Source organism: Columba livia, chromosome Z (assembly GCF_036013475.1).
Source record: "Columba livia isolate bColLiv1 breed racing homer chromosome Z, bColLiv1.pat.W.v2, whole genome shotgun sequence".
Taxonomy (NCBI): Eukaryota; Metazoa; Chordata; class Aves; order Columbiformes; family Columbidae; genus Columba; species Columba livia.
This window is the reverse complement of record NC_088642.1, coordinates 3,331,231-3,350,815: the sequence shown is the minus strand read 5'-3', so window position 1 is coordinate 3,350,815 and position 19,585 is coordinate 3,331,231. Positions and strand designations below refer to the sequence as shown.

Below are 19,585 nucleotides of genomic sequence, written 5' to 3'. Positions count from 1 at the left end.
AGTGGTTTTACCTTTGTTTGCAATTTGAAAATAATTGTGTTTGCATTGTACGATTCCACTTATCCCCCAGGAGGTGATGTTTTGGAACAGGTACCCGATGTCATTCAGTGGAGCTCAATGGGCTTCCATCTTACAGGGTGGACACCCTGAGAGAGCAAGTGGGACTTCATAGGACACTGAACTGCAGTGAAGTTTGTCTCTTATGTTTTCACCCAGTTCCCTCTGTTTTGTGCCGTGATGTTGAGGCAGACCCTAGTTAGTGCCAGGACAGATGGTACATCTCATCCCCCATGGGTAGCCTCAGTACAGCACATTTCTTTTGGCCACTTGACTGTCTGGGAAAGAGAAGAATACATTTATAACTCACCCACCAGGGTAAATTACAGCCCTCTGCTCTGCCACTGTCTCTGTCTGCATGATGTGCATTTCCCTTCATGCAAGGAGCTCTCAAGATGGCAGCATAAGAATTTTGCATTCCTCCAACACAAAAATAGCATCCCATAGCTTCTGGAAAGATGGGATGTGCATGTGAGGGACCAGAACCTCATTCTGCACATGCAGTAGAGCTAGCAGATTGCAGCGTATTGCAGAGCATGTTTCTGCAGCAGGCAATTGCAGTGGCACTGGATGTGGTACTGGAAGGTTGTGTTTGACCTTCTGGAAATTCTCTATGTAACCGAGCTAATTGCTGAGAAGTTCACAGTTCAGATGGCTGTTAGTTTGTTAAGGGGAGTTAACCATATCTTAAACCTCCCAATCCACACTCTTTGCATTCAGGCTTAGCAAAAGTAAATTAATGAATAAATAAAAAGGATTAAGCTTGTGCTCAGAAAATTCCAATCTTGGAACAAGAGCTAGGCTCTTCAAATCTGGCAAATGCGTAGATGAAGGCATAATTTGCAAGCATTGTTTCCAGTACCTGTAGCAGGGGAATTCCACAGCCTCACTTTCTGGCTGTCCTTCTTCCCTCACTATCACCTTGGCAAGGTACCAGCCACTGCTTCCTCCTTTGCCATCATGCCCTATCCTCACCCTCCTCACCTGCTTCAGCGTTACTGCTTCAACGAAGAATTCATCAGCCTTTGAGAAGGAGAAGAAAAAAAGGTAAGGCACTATTTCCCCTTAAAAAGCAAACAAACCAACCAAATTTATTATTGCAATCAAACCAGAATCATCAGCATGCTGCAAGATAATTCTTCACAAGATGAAGGAGAAAGTGCAAATTAATTTACCAAAGAATGAAAGCTTGAATATTTGCACTAGGTGTATAACATTAGATTTACAAATACATGATCTGCCAGCATTTTAAATCTCCCACGTCATTGCATGCCCTCCACAACTGTAAAAAGAAAAGAAAAGCTATTTGATTATTAGGCTCATACAGAGAGGCAGGAAATACAAATTAAAACCCCGGTTAGGATGTCAGCGCTGTGGGAAATACAGGGCAGGTCTCTTCAGACCAAGTGCACAGAGGTAGAGTTAGAAGGTAGGTAGAGGTAGAGTTCAAAGACATTCCCCAACGTTAAACTCAGACAACATGGACTACTGAGAAGAATTTAACCCCAGATATTTGCTGGCATGCAAGCTCCAGGCCTGGCTACACAGTGGTGTTTCCAGCTGCTGTGTGGGTTCTGTTCAGAAGTCGGTGTAAACCTTCCCAAGAGCTAAATACCCTTAACACTCCACATGAATCTTATATCTTTTGGGTTTTGTTCATTTTTGTTGTTTGTTGACTGGTTTGGTTTGTTGTTTGTTTTTTGTTTGTCAATTTCTGATTTAGGTTTTTGTTTTATTTTTTATTTTTTCCTGAAAATAGGTTCAAATCACCACCCTACAGACCAACCCAAATGATGGTCCCTCAGCGCCAGAGCTCTGTTACTCAAGATCGTACTGGGAGCCGCAGTTCCCGATGAATGAAGAAACAAACATGTATTAAAAGAGTGATTTACTCCTCTGGGAATCAGGCCAGACAGGTATCTATGGTATGTGTGCAGAGCCACACACATCTATGCTAAATACCTGCGTAAATACACAGTATATCTGAATCATATAGCTCAACAAATAGACATGACTGCTGTGGTTACCATCTGGCTGAGATGCCTCATTAGGTAAGAGAAAGCAAAGCAAATGCTGTGATTTGTTTGTTCTTCATCATCTCCCAAAAGCCCATGAGGCACATATGCTGGTAACATGTATCCAGCTAACTCCCAGAAAGCAGGATAGCAAGGTGGTATTTATCTAAATATTTAAATCTATTAAAACAATCATATTTTTTCCATTGTTTAGGACTCCAAACTGACATTTAAACTAAAAAAATAATAAATATACTATCGTTGGTTTAAGTGTTAAGGGTGGACTTGCTACGTACATGAACAAGTGTTACTTACATACTCAAAACCTGCTGAATGGGAGATTTAAGTATTAAAACCTCTTTGAGTCAGTCTAAGTCAATGAAGTCTAATTCATTAGGCCCGATGGTCATCTTACTTATGAACAGCTGATATAAATTAATGAATAAGTAATAAACGCAACTGCAGCAGGGCAAAAACTTAATTTAGAGGCATCTTTAGATTTTACCTTCTACACAGGCTGTTAGTTTGCATCTGCAAGCAAAATTTTCAAGTAAAATTGGTAATAAGGTACTATTGGTCTAAGTGGCTGTAGGTTAGAGACCACACTGATTTAGCTACACTTCTTTTTAACAGGGTATATGAGTTAATCAGTGTAGATATACTCATTCAATCTTTTGAACGTATGAGCTCTAAGTTTGTCAACATCAACTCTTAAACAGCTTCACATTCATTCACCAGATTCCAGCTCCTCATGCCAAGAGACCAGGTTTTCATTAGCAGATTCCAGTTTAGTATATATCATCTGGATACTATTAATCATATAAACTGATTTCCAAAATTATTTTTTCCTATTTTTCCCCTTCATGCAACTTACCCTATAACTCATTTTTGGGAGTAAAAATAAAACAGGCATCAACTGTGTTAAAAATATTTGTACTGTCTGTAAACAAAGCATCTTTTTTTTGGAACTGCATTGAAAGAGTCTTTGAACCACTATCAAAATGTGACTCAGTTACCATTTTGAAAATACAAGAATACACCAAATGCATAGTTCGGGTCTACCTTTTAACAATGAAAAATCTAAAATGTAAAAGCATAGGCAAAAATATGAAGTTTGCAATGTCCATGTCTGCAAACCCTCATATCATTTAGAAGTAGAATGAATTTTCCCACCATGTAAATGCCGTGTATTTCCACAAACAGGTCTTACAGACACAAGAAAACCTTGATGAAAGTTCTTTTAAAGTCTAAAATACCCCTCAGAATTGGAAATTCTGAACACTCAGTTTCAAATTCAAAGTGTTAATGCATATTTCAGAAGCCTAAATTCAATGGTCAATTTTGAAACCGTGACCTCATATTTTCCTCATTTTCTTTCCCTTCCAACTCTTCAATCAATTAATGACACAGAAGATGGGAAATCTGAAGTTCCGTGGTCAGATTCTCAAAGTCCCCTCCAGAAGATACTGATTAGATTTTACCAGACTAAACTGGTCCCTGGAGATACAGAATGTGCCTCACAACTGAATACATATCAAGTAGGTTGACCCCATAAATCAGATCAGCACAGAATTTGCTTGTTAATGCTGCAATGGCTTTAACTACAGTTTGAGGCTCTCATTATCTCTGTCTTTTCATGGAACCAGCTCAGTCTCCAGTTCAGGCCATTTCCACCTCCCTCCATTCAGGACATGGTGGGGAAAAAAAAAAGTTGAAAAATAGATTGAAAAAAGACACAAAAATTGATCGCAGCATGGGTTAGGGGAGACTGGAGAAAATATAAACATTTTAGGTTTTCAGTTCTGATTTTCCCATTAAATAAGATTCTTTCTCTTGCTGCAGAGCCATATTAGGTGGAGGGGGAAAGGCTCCATGGTGTTCCTGGGAGATGGACAGATGTCCTGGAAGCCTCCCCGAATCTGAAGATGCAATTTCAACAGTCAGTATGTAGCTGGGGAGCAAACCAGGAGACACTTTTATGAACATACCAATGCAAAGGAAAGCCACACTGTCCCTGACCTAAACCTCCTTCGTACTGCAACCTGTTATGATGCTCTGTAGACACATTTTTATTTCTCCCCGCTCCCAAACTGGCAGGGAAACCAGCCAAGTTTGCAAATGTACATCTCAAAAATAAATGGAAAAAAAAAAAAAAAATCTACAAATTGTACTAAGTTTTAAAACCCGTCTTACGGAGTTGCTGTGTGAACTTACGTTGCCTTTTTCAAATTTATTGACAGTGTTGATACAGTTGTAGAGAACGCGCTCCCCCGTGTCTCCCTGATCGCCAATGAGGCAGACGAAGACATTGGCATCTGTGCCGCTCCCACTTACCGTCCCCGTGCAAACTGTCACCCGGTACTTTATCACTGTGGAGACACAAATTAATTAAACAGTTTCAGCAATACGATTAATTGCCATTTCAATTTACTGCATTTTCCACAGACTTGCAATTAATTTTAAGTGTTCGTGCTTAAGGTTGGTGCTTGTGCTGATGTATTGACTTTCGTGCTTCCACGTTATCGCTAGGGAAAGAAAAAAAAGCCAAAATAGGAAAGACTAAAATATTAAGAAAACCCATAAGATCCCTTCAGAGAAGGACTCAAAAATGCCATCCCTTTTGGGTAAAACTAATGAATTGGAGTGCAGAGCCTCCTCGGGGCACCAACCCTTCTGCTTTCCCTTCCTGAGGGGGTCTCAGTGCCAGGGAACCTCATAACAATGTGTTTGGGGGAAAACATAATTTTTGGCATCCAGGGGCATGGCAGGCAGAAAAAATGGGTTGAAAAGAGCCAAGTGCTCAGGGACCTGAGGAACAGATTCTTCGTGTTGGCTGCATGGGGTGGGACAAGCCCAGTTGGCTCCATCTCCTTGGGACCCTCATGGCACAGGAGGCTGAATGGCATCTTGTCTCCTTGTCACCTTTGAGGTCTTCATGCAGGATTTTACCAGAGGCATTTTGAGTTGCCACCTTCATCGTCCCTCCCTGCCCTCACCTCTGCCCTCCGGTCCCGCTGGAGAAAGGGTTTCCAGAATAAATCACACCAGGAAGAACCAGCCCAGAGACCACCCTGCAAGGCAGCAAGATTTTTCTCCAACATCAGGGAGGGATGAGGAACAACGTTCCTACTTTCCTTCCCAAACCTGCCTGTGAGCCCAACAGGCGAGTGCTGCATCTCTCCTCCACTCAGCACAACTGCTTCTCATGGGAAAGTGCCTGTATTTGAACTCAAGCACCCCTCTCCAACGTTGATTAAAAATGCGTTTCAAACCCAGGTTTATTTACATTTTAATAACATCTGCAATTACAATTACTCTTCCTCTTCTGAGGAACTGCTCAGCTGCATGCAGATCACTGAGTTCATAGGAAATTTCACAAATAAAGGGTATCATGGCCTATAGAGCATGGAGAACTGTTGAGTGCTTTGGTGGAAATGAGAGAAATCCCAATGACACCGTGAGATATTCTGCTCTCCAAAATTCTGTCTCCAAATACATTTATTTCTTGTGACACAAGGTCAAGGTAGAATCATAGAATCATTTCGGTTGGGAGAGACCCTCAGGATCATCAAGTTCACAGAATCCCAGAATGTCAGGGGTTGGAAGGGACCTGGAAAGCTCATCCAGTGCAATCCCCCCATGGAGCAGGAACACCCAGATGAGGTTACACAGGAAGGTGTCCAGGCGGGTTGGAATGTCTGCACAGAAGGAGACTTCACAACCCCCCTGGGCAGCCTGGGCCAGGCTCTGCCACCCCTACCGGGAACAAGTTTCTTCTCAAATTTAAGTGGAACCTTTTGTGTTCCAGTTTGTACCCATTACCCCTCGTCCTGCCTTTGGTTGTCACCAAGAAGAGCCTGGCTTCATCCTCCTGACACTCACCCTTTATATATCTGTAAACACTAATGAGGTCACCCCTCAGTCTCCTCTTGTCCAGCTCCAGAGCCCCAGCTCCCTCAGCCTTTCCTCACACGGGAGATGCTCCATTCCCTTAATCATCTTCATTGTCCTAACTGTAACCATAACCTAGCCTAACTAGATAGAAGTGACCACTTCAGGAAGCAAACAAAAAGTTGTGTGGCTTTTCTTATTTAAGCATTTATTTTGAGTGTAGTTAATAGAAAAAAGTATTTCCCATTACTCACATCTACTGAAAGGTGCTTGTGCTCTTGCACAACTGCTCTGTACAATTCCCTGTGCATTTATACATGTAGCTGCATAAAAATGCAAATAGTTAAATAAAATTCTAAAGACCAAAAGTTATTGTTAAATTTTAGATTGCATTTCAGCTGAGCTTGCTTTCCATGAATATCCCTTCCAGCCTGGCATTTCACATTTTAAAGAAGACTGGAAAAAATATATGAGTTTAAAAAACCCCATATATATATATATAGCTCTGGAAACAATTGTGCTGTGGCCGGATCTCTCCCATCTCCTACCACAGAGAAATCTGCTCAGAATAAGAGCCCAGAATTTCTGAGGCTTCATGCAGCTAATGATGCACGCAGAAAATACTGCAGAGAGAAAGTGCCAGAAAGAGAAGCTGATTGAATTGCATTGATATGTCTGAGCATCCCTCATACAAAAAAGGTTTCTTTCTATTGCATGGAGCCTGTGGGTCTCACCTGGCATGACTTCAGTCACCAGAGACCCCTCCGCAGGGAGCTCCCGCACGATCTCATTGTCGTCTTCATTTATATCGAGCCAGCGGCCGCAGTTGAATGAGTATTTTTCTTTTGTCAGCGTTTTCAGCAGAGTTACCTTCATTAAACCAAAACACTGTGTGAGTTCAGAGGCTTAAAGACAAAAAAGCAACAAGCTCCTGACAGGTTTTTGCCTGGGAAGCGGGAGCAGGTAGCGGCAGAGAAATAACACACATTAATAATGAGACCGTCATTCAGAATTTTGCACAGCAGCGACGCATGGAGCAAAGTCCGTCATAGCTGACAGCTTTTCGTTCCTCCTTTCTCCAATCTTGCCATGACATTGTGAAAGTTTTGATGGAAACCGTGTCTCTCAGTAATTGCTCATCACATGCCACTGTATAAATATGAAGAGAAAAGCCATGGATGGCACTTGCACTGTTGGTCCCTGCAGCTCAAAACCATTTAGGAAACATCCAGAAAATGACAGCAAGAATGATCAAAGATCTGAAGTAGCTTCCAAAGGTGTAATGAGCAAAAAAGGTGGGTCTCTGCAGATGGCTGGAGAAGTGGATGAAGGGAGGGTATGGTGAAGGTCTACAAAATCAGAGGTGATATGGAGAAGGCAGAGAGGGTTAACTATTTGCTTTTCTACTACAAGAAAAACAAGGCATCAAATGATGCTTGTAGAATGAAGTTAAAAGCAAACAAAAGGACACAGTCAACCTGTGAAGTCCTTGCCAAAAGCTGTTGTGGTTGTTGAAAGTTTAAATGTTCAAGGGGAGACTGGAACCTTTGAGCAAATAAATGGAAGAGAAAACTACTGAATGCTTGGTATTTAGTAGATCTGTTCAGGAAGTAAGTCTCGAGCTGGAAATAGTTGAAAGCTGGAAGAATGTTGGGGTTGAGTATCACAAATAATTGTCCTTTTGTTACTGTTATCTAATCATGCATTTATGTGATGAAAGAAAGAGGTTGTTGGTCTAGATGGACTTTTGGGCTGATCAACATGGCTGTTCTTGCATTCTTGTAACAGAGAATGGAAGCCTGCCCCAACATGAAGCAAGCCTGTTGTGAAATGTGTGAGGACTGGAACAAATCCTCGTTAAGACTTTATCTGAGTTGCTAGATGCTGAAATGAATGCACAAGTGATGGGGTTCATGTGCCGTGAGCCTGGTGCATCCAGAAAACATCAGGCTGGTTGTCTGCAGGAAGATTGATTTCATGCATCTTCACCAGCTTTTCTTAGAGGGTTTGGCCCAAAGTGAATCCTAAACACACTGCCAGGTCCCTCTTCTCCACCCTGAACACAGGAAAAGAGGATTCCCCAGGAAAACGTAGAACCATGTAAGGTCTAAGCATTCTTGCTCACCGTCTGTGAATGAAGTAATAGAGACAATTGCAGTGGCCCAACATCTGACCAGCACTTTCTTTTTGATAAAGATCACAGCCAGACACCTTCTCCCACCATACGGTGAGCACAGCAGTATTTGATGCCCCCTCCACACTGGCTGCATATGCTTTCGCATCTCCCTGACAATGCAGGAGAGCAGAATTTGTCAAAGCACATTAGAGGCACGCAAGAAAAACCTCCAAGTGGTAAATTGTGATTTATTATCACAGTTATTTACGGCTGTGCAGCAAAGTGCATGTTTTGTTAAGTGCAGAAAACGTCCCCCAAGCTCTGCATGAGTATAGGTGAAGTTTAGAGATGAACTTGCTGCCTCGCAGACCGAGGTGAGGGCTGACAGCATGGTAATCTTTGCTGGTGGAACAAAGGACATGGGACTGAAGATCAAGAAGATCAGCCTTTTCATTTCCCAAAGAGCACAGTGCTGCTCTCTCCTGCACAATCTTCACAGGCTCCTCCAGTCTATAAGTGTCCACCTCCTGCAATGGGGCTGTCAGCACTCAAGGCAGGTGAGGCTACACTGTACAATAGGTCTCTGCCACAAGCAGTTTTTCATTATGACCTAAATAGGCCACGGAAGGAGTGGGTTTGCCTTTCTGTACAAGTAATGATGTCTAAGAGTCAGAAGCTTTCTGCAGAGCAAGAGGAAAACCCCCTGGCAGCAACAAGGGGGGAATATAGTGATCTGACACTGGGAGGATGGGGTAATGTGCTTTTCACCATTGACCTGGGCTGTTGGGAGATGCCATAAACCATTGCGCTCTTTTCCCACACATAGCTGGGCTGACCAGAGAGGGACAGGAAGGAGAAGGAATTTCCTCAAAAAAAGCACACAATGAATCCTCTCCCCACATGTTTTTGCAAACACAACAATATCATAGAATCATAGAATCATAGAATCATAGAATCATAGAATCATAGAATCACAGAATGGTTTGGGTTGAAGGGACCTTCCCAGCTGCCCCAGTGCCCCCCCTGCCATGAGCAGGGACATCTTCACCAGCTCAGGTTGCTCAGAGCCCCGTCCAGCCTGGCCTGGGATGTCTCCAGGGATGGTTCATCCACCACCGCTCTGGCCAACCTGGGACAGGCTCTCACCACCCTCAGGGACAACAATTTCTTCCTCATGTCCAGCTTGAATCTCCCCTCCTTTAGTTTAAAACCATCACCCCTTGTCCTATCACAACAGGCCCTGCTAATACGCTCCCTTCGTTTCCCATTTTCATGTATCATTTCTACTTTCATCCCTCATCCAGCACCATCTGCACAGGGAGGGATCTCTGGCCACTGCACACTAAACTCAGCTGCCAGTGACCCAGGACAGACACCTCTGTGCACCAGTGCACACCTCTGTGACCAGGCTGGATTTTCAGGTCTACCTTCCCTTGTTGTTCCCTCACCTTATTCAGATGCCAGCCAGCAAAAGGATTTCTTTTCTCATGCCATATCCGAAGCTTGTAAAATGTGCCCAGATCAGGGAGCTCAATCTATAGAGGGGTAAAAAACACAGTGCATTATCCATTTCTGTAAGTCAACAAAGCATGCACACAAAGGACACCTCTGAACATATTTTAAGGGCCAATTATGTCCTTTAAAAGTAATAAATTCTACTCTGCAAAAATAGCTTGATGCTTCTCTTTTCAAGAGACAAGAACATAAACATGGAATCTAAATACTTTTGATCATGAGAGCTCCTTGAAATCGTTCCTCCCGGTAAGAAATAACGCCACGAGCTTCAGCTCTTTCTCAAAGAGGGTCTACAAACCACAGCCACGCTTCCTACAGATAGCATCTATGGCTGCTGGTACAAAGAGTGTAAATGTTTAGGCTACAGCCATGCGTTGAAATCCTGTTTCTCAACTTTCCTCTGACCAGTCTCCAGTTAACTTTTAAACATTTTTGTTCCTAAACACAAGAAAACCCTCCCCAGCCTCCAAACTCAATGTAAAGTTGAGCTCAGCCCCAAACATTCATGAAGGCTTCACTTCTGAGGATGCTGAAGACCAGTCACTGAGGAAACACCACTGCTAATTCTCCTGTAAACAGCTAATGACCACCTAGGCACTGGGGGAAAAATAGATAAATTATTAGCTTTAAATGACTGGACCAATCTACAGCATGAGTGAGGCTGTGCTGAAGGTGGGGGCTATTGACTTCAGGAGCCACCAAGATGATGTGGCACTCAGTACCACCATGACTTGAAGTCCTCACCACCTGAGCACCCAGGAACACCGACCTAAGCCCAGCTGGGAGAAGACAAGACAGATCCACAGTCAGGGAAATAATTTGAATCACCACCACACTGCGTGACTTCACCTCCACTTCAGAAGGATCTATTGAAGTAAAGACCACACACTGCTGATTTTCTGTACCAGGCTCAATTTTACACCCTGGAAAACAATACCAACCTAAATTTACCACCAGTATGAGATTCATACCATGAACTTGTCAGTCTGTCCAGTTTCAAAGTTGTCTGAATTGTTGTCCAGCTTCATCTCATCTGACTTCCCCTTGTCTCCATAGACCTGGAAGAAGATGGTGGCGTCTGTTCCTGCATTCTTAATGTCGCTTGTCCAGATCCACAGAGACCAAGGGTTTTCTACAAAGAAACGTTCAAGAGTCTTTGTTTAAAAAAGTAATTTTTAAAGGCATCCTGTTAAAAACCAGGATTCTCATTTTTTTCCTGTGTGTGGTAAAGAGGGCAGGATGGTACTAGGGAAGATCAGGACATTTTATCTTTTTTTGTACAAACATAACCAGCTGCTACATGAAATACAGGAATGAGATTGCCTGGAAAATTATGTCTTTGTTTCCATTTAAAATAAAATGACAAAAAAAAACGTAAATCACCACTCTCCAGGTAAACCATATTATTCTGTGTCATACATTACTAACAGGGATGTGTTCCACCTCTGTAGTTTCAGCATACTTCTCCAACACCTACAACTGTAGCTTCAAAGACCATTTTAAAACCAGATAAATACTGTCAGCTTTCTTTTTGTCAATGAGAGTCTCCAGCTACTTGTACATGGTGCAGAGCAGCTCCACGTAGCTCCTAACACTTGCTCCAGGTGATCTGTGACTGGAACAAGGAGAAGTACGGATACAGTCACACATCACTTCAACCTGAGCTCATGAGATTGGACCCAAATAAGCTTTCTGCAGGACAGGCCGGCTCAGAGCCCATTCAAATATCTCTGCCCATCCTGCTTTGTGTGGAACAAGCATGCTCAGAACAATGTGAAGATATTTTTTAAAAGGTTTTAGTTTTTTAAAATGTTTAAGTCTCACACATCTTCAGTTGGCGCTTGTGTTACTCTAAGTGACATGCCCAGAGACTGTGGCAAAGCTACGCCATTTTTATCTCTTAAGTCTTCATTAAAATTTTAACTGTAAGAGAAGGGTTTTTTGCAGTAATCTTACATTGATTTTCATATCAGAGGATGGTTGAACAGATAAAGGTGACATTATTTCCTCTAAAGAGCCCCTCATCTTCATCCTTTATTGTTAATAATGTGTATCACTTCTGAAGGTCTTGCAGCACCTACAGAAGAGGGAATAGGTTTCTTTCCTGACTCAGACAGCAGCTGAATAATTAATAAATCCTAATGAAAGGATTGCTAACCCTTTCGGTAAGCCTGAGCCCATATAAGCATGGCTTGTCCTTCAGAGACCAGAATGGAATACAAAAATATGGTGACATGCATATAAATTAAATTTTTACTGATCTACTCAGCATTTGACCATAAAAAAGAGGTGACAATTACTAAAAAAAATGAAGGAGAAGTGGGAACTCTCTTTTAGGAAAAGTTTTGCCTTTAATAACGTGCAGAACGTTGATGGCCACTCCCTTACGAAAAGCACCAGCAAGTTTTTTCTGAGCAGAAACAAAGCTGAAACAGGTTTGTGTCTGGGATGTGATATAGCAGCCTGTTCTCCCAGGGGAAAAGAGCGAGGGCAATTCAGACACCAGAGACTTCTCCCATCTGCCTGGTTTGGCCTCCCTGACCTCTCACTGAAGGAAAGGAGTGATGCATGCAGAGGAGGGGAAGATAGAACTTGTACAAGGATTAAATGCTGATAGAGGGCTGCCAGAGAGAAACCACAGAGGGAGAAGTGCAGGCTGCATCTGCCAGGGGAGACCAGACATTTCCCCAAACACCCAGCGTCGTCCTCCCAGGGCTCACTGGGCACGTTCCCCTCTTTCGCATCCCTTCATGTCAAGGCATCCAGGCAGTTTGGAAATTGTCAGAGCTGGAGTAAATATTCCCCAGGGCACAAACACCAGGGAGGGCTAGACCTGACACAACAGTTTCCAGGATAACATTCAAGATAAGGGAGGGGGGAATTAAAAAAAAAAAACACAAACATATACATATATACATATATATATATATATATATATACCGAGAATAAATACAAGCTACACATCGAGCTGCAATCTGCTTGAGGAACAGCTTGCAAATGCTTTGCAGGGAGACGTTTCACCATGGATACCCAAAGTGAGCTTGAACCAAGCTTTGATCAGCTCTACAGAAAGGGACAGTCCTGCATGCAGGGGGAGACAGGCGAGGTGACATAAGAAGGCTTTTCTAACTCCAAGCCTTACGCTTCTATAATCTGGCAGCTAAAGGTCACAGATTTCTCAAGGCTAATGCTCTCTGTCTATCTCCTGCACTGCAGCAGTGAGGGAATTAGGCTGTCAATAACAATCAGAGCTGATAATAGAGGGTTAAAGGTTGCAGATGCTTTAGTTAAATGGACCAAGTCAGAGGCGCAATGTGGTTATAACACTGACTAACATTTAGAAAAAGCTTATTTAAATGAACTGCTGTTTAAGCAGGAGCCCATCCAAAGCATTCAGATTAAACTGCATTTATTATCCTAATTAAAACATTCTGCTTGCACATACACACTGTGTAGGAGAGAGGGCAGAGATCCATTTTGCTTGATGCAAAACCATCCAGCGAGGCTGGGTGCAGGAGCCGTGTGTGTATAGATGAGCACACCGGCACGTTGCTGTGCACAGCACAGACCAGCACCTCCCAGCAAGCGTCGAATCATAGAATGGTTTGGGCTGAAGGGACGTTCAAAGCTCCCCCAGTGCCCCCCCTGCCGTGAGCAGGGACATCTTCACCAGCTCAGGTTGCTCAGAGCCCCGTCCAGCCTGGCCTGGGATGTCTCCAGGGATGGTTCAGCCACCACCTCTCTAGCCAACCTGGGACAGGCTCTCACCACCCTCAGGGACAACAATTTCTTCCACATGTCCAACCTGAATCTCCCTCCTTTAGTTTAAAACCATAACCTTTTGTCCTGTCAAACACGCCTTTACCTCCCTCCAGGGAAAAAGGCTCAAATGCAGTGCTTGTGTGTCTCAGGAAGCACGTTTGGCAGATGAACAGGACTAAGAGCTGTTTTTTCTCTAAAGCCAAGTGTAAAAGTGTTTAACTTAGTGGGAAGAGTTTGGGTTTTTTTTGTTTTATTATTTGAGTTTTGTTTCTATCTGGAACAGGGAAGCTTTGCTTCTGTAGTGTTAACGAACGTAACCTGGCTTGTCTGCAAAGGTGAAATGGTGGCTGAGGCAGCCCCAGGCCCAGTAAACCTCATAAGACTGCCAGGTCCAGTTCCTTCCCTTAAGAAAATGGGTGCAAGTCTCCAAAATATTTTAAAATTTTCATTTTAAACTCTCCCTACCAGGATGTTGAAGGCTGAAGCTCATGCAGGACCCAACTCGCTTGAGCCTGTACCTGACCATGGGTCTACCCGTGTCATATCGCGTGGGTGGCACACAGGGTGCTCTCACATTGGTGAGCCACAGGAGGTTCCTTGGCACTGGTACCTACTTTTCAGTCTTCTCTGGCGCAGGGAAACCATTTCATAGAGCTCCCGCTCTATAAGACCATCTCCTTCATTTTCATCCAGCCATTTCCCACACGGGAAGGTTTGCTCTATACCAGTGAACGGGCAGTACACCACCACCTGGGAAAAGAGACTGGGAAGGTGACTTTGGATATTCTGTTACCAGCATCCCACATGACCTTGATACTGAAAATTTAAGTAACTGAAGCAAAGGCAGTGATGGAGATCTTGGTTCTGCTGTCAAAATCATGTTTTTGGAACTAACATGAATTGGAGTGGTTGCACAATTCCCAATCTGGAGTACAGGTAGGAACCATCTATCTTGTTATTACTGCTTTTCCAGAAGTACACCAAAATGGGTCAACCCAGAAGAGGCAAAACACCACCACGGATGTGAACAGGAATGGGCAGTATGGATGCAGGAGTCAGAATTGTATCGTGGAATAACAGAATCGCTTCGGTTGGAAGAAACCCTCAAGATCACAGAATCACAGAATATTAGGGATTGGAAGGGACCTGGAAAGCTCATCCAGTGCAATCCCCCCATGGAGCAGGAACACCCAGATGAGGTTACACAGGAAGGTGTCCAGGCAGGTTGGAATGTCTGCAGAGAAGGAGACTCCACAACCCCCTTGGGCAGCCTGGGCCAGGCTCTGGCACCCTCACTGAGAAGAAGTTTCTTCTAATATTTAAGTGGCACCTCCTGTGTTCCAGTTTGTACCTGTTGCCCCTTTTCCTATCACTGGTTGTCACCCAGAAGAGCCTGGCTCCATCCTCCTGACACTCACCCTTTATATATCTGTAAACATGAATGAGGTCACTCCTCAGTCTCCTCTTGTCCAGCTCCAGAGCCCCAGCTCCCTCAGCCTTTCCTCACACGGGAGATGCTCCACTCCCTTCAGCATCTTGGTGGCTGCGCTGGACTCTCTCCAGCAGTTCCCTGTCCTGCTGGAACTGAGGGGCCACAACTGGACACAATATTCCAGATGTGGTCTCCCCAGGGCAGAGCAGCGGGGCAGGAGAACCTCTCTGACCTACTGACCACCCTATTCTAACCCGCCACAGGTACCATTGGCCTTCCTGGCCACAAGGGCCCAGTGCTGGCTCATGGTCACCCTGCTGTCCCCAGGACCCCCAGGTCCCTTTCCCCTACGCTGCTCTCTAATAGGTCATTCCCCAACTTATACTGGGACCTGGGGTATCTTTGAGTCCCACTGTTAACCTAACACTGTCACTATACAACATCCTAAACTGTGTGTCTAAACAGGTCACTAAACCGTGTGTCACTGCTCAGTGCATGCCCTGCACCACACCAGTGCACAGGAGGGTTTTACAGGAAACATAGGATACAAAAAGCCTTCAAACACATCCCAAGGCGATTTTGCTTGCCAGGAAAACTGTTTTTCTTACCAGATTCAGGGTAGGCAGCTGCCTCCCTCTCCACCCTCCTGTCAGCCCCTTCTGGTCTAATACACCAGCTCACATCACATATTGCTCCACAACCTCTCAGGAACAGCTGTGGTCAGCCTTTTTTTCCTGAGCTCCAGAGCAGCATTTAAAAACTTCAGGAAAGTCTGAGCGTCAATGATAACTTTGAAATGCTCAGCAGAACCCAAGACCACATTTCTGCCTGGCCCCTCGGGCGAACATCTGAAGGTGCTTTTGGCGCTGAGCAAAAAATTATCTCTGTGTTTGTGACTGCAAAGGGGCAATCAACCCAATTAGTGAGTGATTGACTTATGCATCTAACGTGCCTTTGAGGCAATCAGCTACTACCATGCATTATGTATAATATTGACTTGTTAAACTGGGGATATTGTCATCCAAATGAAGGCAGATTTTTTTCTTAGACATGTTTGTTTGTTAGGGTTAGATTATGAATAGGCAACAGTCTGAGAGCTGTCTACAGACAGACGACTTCATCTCACCTTCTCACAAAACCAGCCAGAACTGACGCCGCAATTGTCGTGCCCGATAGTGACTCTGCTGAGAGGGCTGAGAAGAGCAGCGATCTCCACGTTAAAGAGATCTGTCCTGGCACGCTCAAATTCACCTCCTTCCAAGAAGATCTTCCCACTGTTCTTCAAGCCTTTGGAGCCGTGGAGGATTACATGGATCTTGGAGTTTGTACCGGCTCCTCTGATATCTCCTGTCACTACAGCAACGTTGTACACAATACCTGAAGAAATCAGGAGTTTGGTTAGGAAAGGAAGGAAGGAAGGAAGGAAGGAAGGAAGGAAGGAAGGAAGGAAGGAAGGAAGGAAGGAAGGAAGGAAGGAAGGAAGGAAGGAAGGAAGGAAGGAAGGAAGGAAGGAAGGAAGGAAGGAAGGAAGAAAGGAAGGAGGGAAGGAAGGATGGAAGGAAGGAAGGAAGGAAGGAAGGAAGGAAGGAAGGAAGGAAGGAAAGAAAAAAAGAAAAAAGGAAAAAAGAAAAAAGAAAGAAGGAAAAAAATAAAAAATAAAAAATAAAAAATAAAAAATAAAAAAGAAAAAAGAAAAAAGAAAAAAGAAAAAAGAAAGTAAAAAGAAAAAAGGAAAAAGAAGAAAGAAAAAAGAAAGAAGAAAAAAGAAAAAAGAAAAAAGAAGAAAGAAAAAAGAAAAAAGAAAAAAGAAAAAAGAAAAAAGAAAAAAGAAAAAAGAAGAAAGAAAAAAGAAAGAAGAAAAAAGAAAGAAGAAAAAAGAAAAAAGAAAAAAGAAGAAACAAAAAAGAAAAAAGAAAAAAGAAAAAAGAAAAAAGAAGAAAGAAAAAAGAAAGAAGAAAAAAGAAAAAAGAAAAAAGAAGAAATAAAAAAGAAAAAAGAAAAAAGAAAAGAGAAAAAAGAAAAAAGAAAAAAGAAAAAAGGCTGAGAGTAAAAATTTTTATTTGATTTACATTGGACTCTACTGGTTTCCCACTGGTTTTGATTTACACACAGTGCAATGTTTCTTTTGTTTTTGTCCCACACAGGAGAAATGCACAGCTACCTTCAGATTGTCCAAGGGAAACAGGTTTGTGCTGAAAAACTCCCTGTTTCACTGCCCAATGGAAAAAAAAAAAAGTATGTTTTTTAAAATCACAATGCGGCGACTATTAGGTGAAGATTGACACTAAGTCATTTGATTTTGAGAGATACCAAATGCCAAACACGTCAGAGGATGCTGAGAGGATGGAGAATTGTTGCTTTAAACAGTGGTGGCAAGATCTGTAGCATCAGAAAACTCTGCAAACTTGGGGTCAGCAGCCTCTAATACTGCTGTCACTGTGAGACCCTAAAGATCTCAGCAAAGCACGACTTTGAAGAGATGTCAGCCCAGTGGGAAGAAAGAAGAATATTTCTGAAAATAAGTGTACATGCATGAAATTTTGCTTGTTTGTTTGTTTGGGGTTTTTTTTTAGATCTAAATGTTGGTCTAAGAAAGACAACACTTCTTCCTACAAGCCTTCCTTCTCATAAGGTTCATTGACAGCCATATCTTAGACCTGGGTCATAGCACCAAACAAAGATACATCTCTGTAATTATAGCAGGTTTTTAGGGAGCATCTCTAAAACAGTTGGGGCCCAAGCTAAGTTCTTCCTTCACTTAAACCACCCAGCAATTTCACTAGGGACTTTGGATGAAGTTAAAACATCAGAACCCACTCTCTTCTAAACAATCCTGTCTTTGAAGTTTATGTTAAAAATTGTATTCAAGCATGTTGTACTGTGCACATTTACTGTACATCTGCAACAAAACTCATGAAAGCAGGAAGAAAAATGCACAGTCTTGAATTGTAAAGGGCTAAGGGAAACTTTTAGTAAATGAATTGCATTTTTTCAGATTTTTTCCCCCATCTTCCCATAATTTTTGCCAACATGCATCCTGAATTCAGCACTCTGCACCCAGACCACTCTCCTCATGCACATGTAAGCAGATATACAAGGAATGCAGAAGTTGAAGACCATGCAATGAAGTAAAGAACAGCTGTTAAGTGCGCAGTCAAAGTGTTTGCCTTTATGCTAATGAATAAATACAGGCAGAATACTATGCAAATAATCTTCTGCCTTGTGGTAATTTGTTTTATTGACTTTACACGCAGGCTTCTTTTAACAGAAGCATAGCTTTTGGTTGTATCTGCTCTAACTACATTGGGTTAAAAAAAAAAAGCCAGTTTTAGGGTTCAGCGCTGCCTTTCTTGTTTTGCAAAAGGATGCATAGTTCTCCATGCAAGAACCTGAAGTACAACATTCACTACTGTGTGGCACATTGGCCACTGTGGAAACAGGAATCCGCTTTCTGAAAGTGGGTGAGTAACTTGCTGAAGCACAAGTTGGATCTTCCATCCTTTGCCCACCAGCCCCTTGTCCAGGTGCATCAGGCAACAAACCAGCGTGTGGGTCCTGCACAGCTTCACCAGTGGGATGTGGAGCTGGGTAATGCAACAGTAGCTCAGGGGTCCTCACACAAAACAGCTGTCACCATCGGATTTTCCACTGCAGGTGTGTCTGAGCTCAAGGCATTCAATATTCTACAGAAAACATGGCTAGTGGCGTTAATTAGACCTTTGTATCTTCACATTTCCCACCATGGATTCAGCCCATGACTTTACCTGTGGCTTCAGTGCCCCCAACAAGAATGTCCCTCTGGATTTTACCGTCATCTTCATCTAAAGCAAACCAGCGTCCAACGGGGAACTGGTACACACACTTATTGCCGATATCTTCGATGATCACCTAAGAGAAAAGAAGCAGCGCATTGCAAAATACACATGGAAAAAGCAACAGTGTTACACGAGGGGTGACAGAAGTGCAGAAGCTTAATGTACACATTCTCACCTGATATTTAATATATTCAATACTCATGCAGATCCCTCTCCACTCCCTAATTATTACTGATAGAATTTCAAACAATTGGTGAGTAAGAAGCCAGGGTTTTTAAAAATTTTCTTTTCCTTTTTTTAATACAGTGAACTCAATCTGCATCTCTCGAAGTGCACAAGACCAGATGTCTCTGCCAGCAAGACCAGCTGGCTGGCCTGTTGTCCTTCTCTCCAGAGCCCCTTTGCTGGCTGCTCTTCTCCATCAGCCCAATGGCAGCTCTTTGTTCTGCTTTGGAAACAAACTTTTGTCTTTCCCTCTCAGTTGCAGAGCCTGGTTATAAAACAATAGCAAGGAATTTCAGGACAAATCAAGACCAGTTTGTGTGACTGGGTAATATCCTGTTATCCAACTCCGTTACTCCAGGATGTAAAGACAGACATAAAACCTCGTTGTAGGAATAATTTCCAATTCAGAAGGATTTGTTTCTTTGACCTATTTACATGCATATTTTACCGAAACAAGCCCGGAAACAATCTTCCCCTTTAATACTAGATTAGGCCATTGTCACCCACATGGGGTTTCTTGCAACTCCTGCTGAGGCATTTCTTACCAATACATTCTTCTGGGTTCCTAAAGCTTGCCATAGAGTTACTGCAGTTTTTTAAACAAGCAGCGAAGGGTACTGTGGATTTTCAGTTAGAAAAGAGGAAATAAAAATCTCTGCTTGCCTGCATGGCTTATATCTCAGATAAAGAAAACTCACTACTAGGGATAGAAAGTCATTGCCATTTTTCTCTGCCTTCACGGCAAACTGAGATAATC

At 43.0% G+C, this 19,585-nt stretch overlaps 1 protein-coding gene across 1 annotated transcript in view; it reads right to left on the bottom strand.

Moving 5' to 3' along the window:
* LOXHD1 (lipoxygenase homology PLAT domains 1) overlaps nt 1-19,585 on the bottom strand; it is a 154,533-nt gene that overhangs the window by 88,486 nt on the left and 46,462 nt on the right. Inside the window, exons 7-14 of the mRNA XM_005500411.4 lie at nt 18,553-18,676; nt 15,915-16,165; nt 13,971-14,106; nt 10,566-10,726; nt 9,528-9,614; nt 6,698-6,833; nt 4,287-4,441; nt 920-1,080 (exon numbers count right to left, since the gene is read on the bottom strand). Of these exons, the coding sequence (XP_005500468.2) occupies nt 920-1,080; nt 4,287-4,441; nt 6,698-6,833; nt 9,528-9,614; nt 10,566-10,726; nt 13,971-14,106; nt 15,915-16,165; nt 18,553-18,676 (1,211 nt within the window). The remainder of the gene's footprint in view (nt 1-919; nt 1,081-4,286; nt 4,442-6,697; nt 6,834-9,527; nt 9,615-10,565; nt 10,727-13,970; nt 14,107-15,914; nt 16,166-18,552; nt 18,677-19,585) is intronic.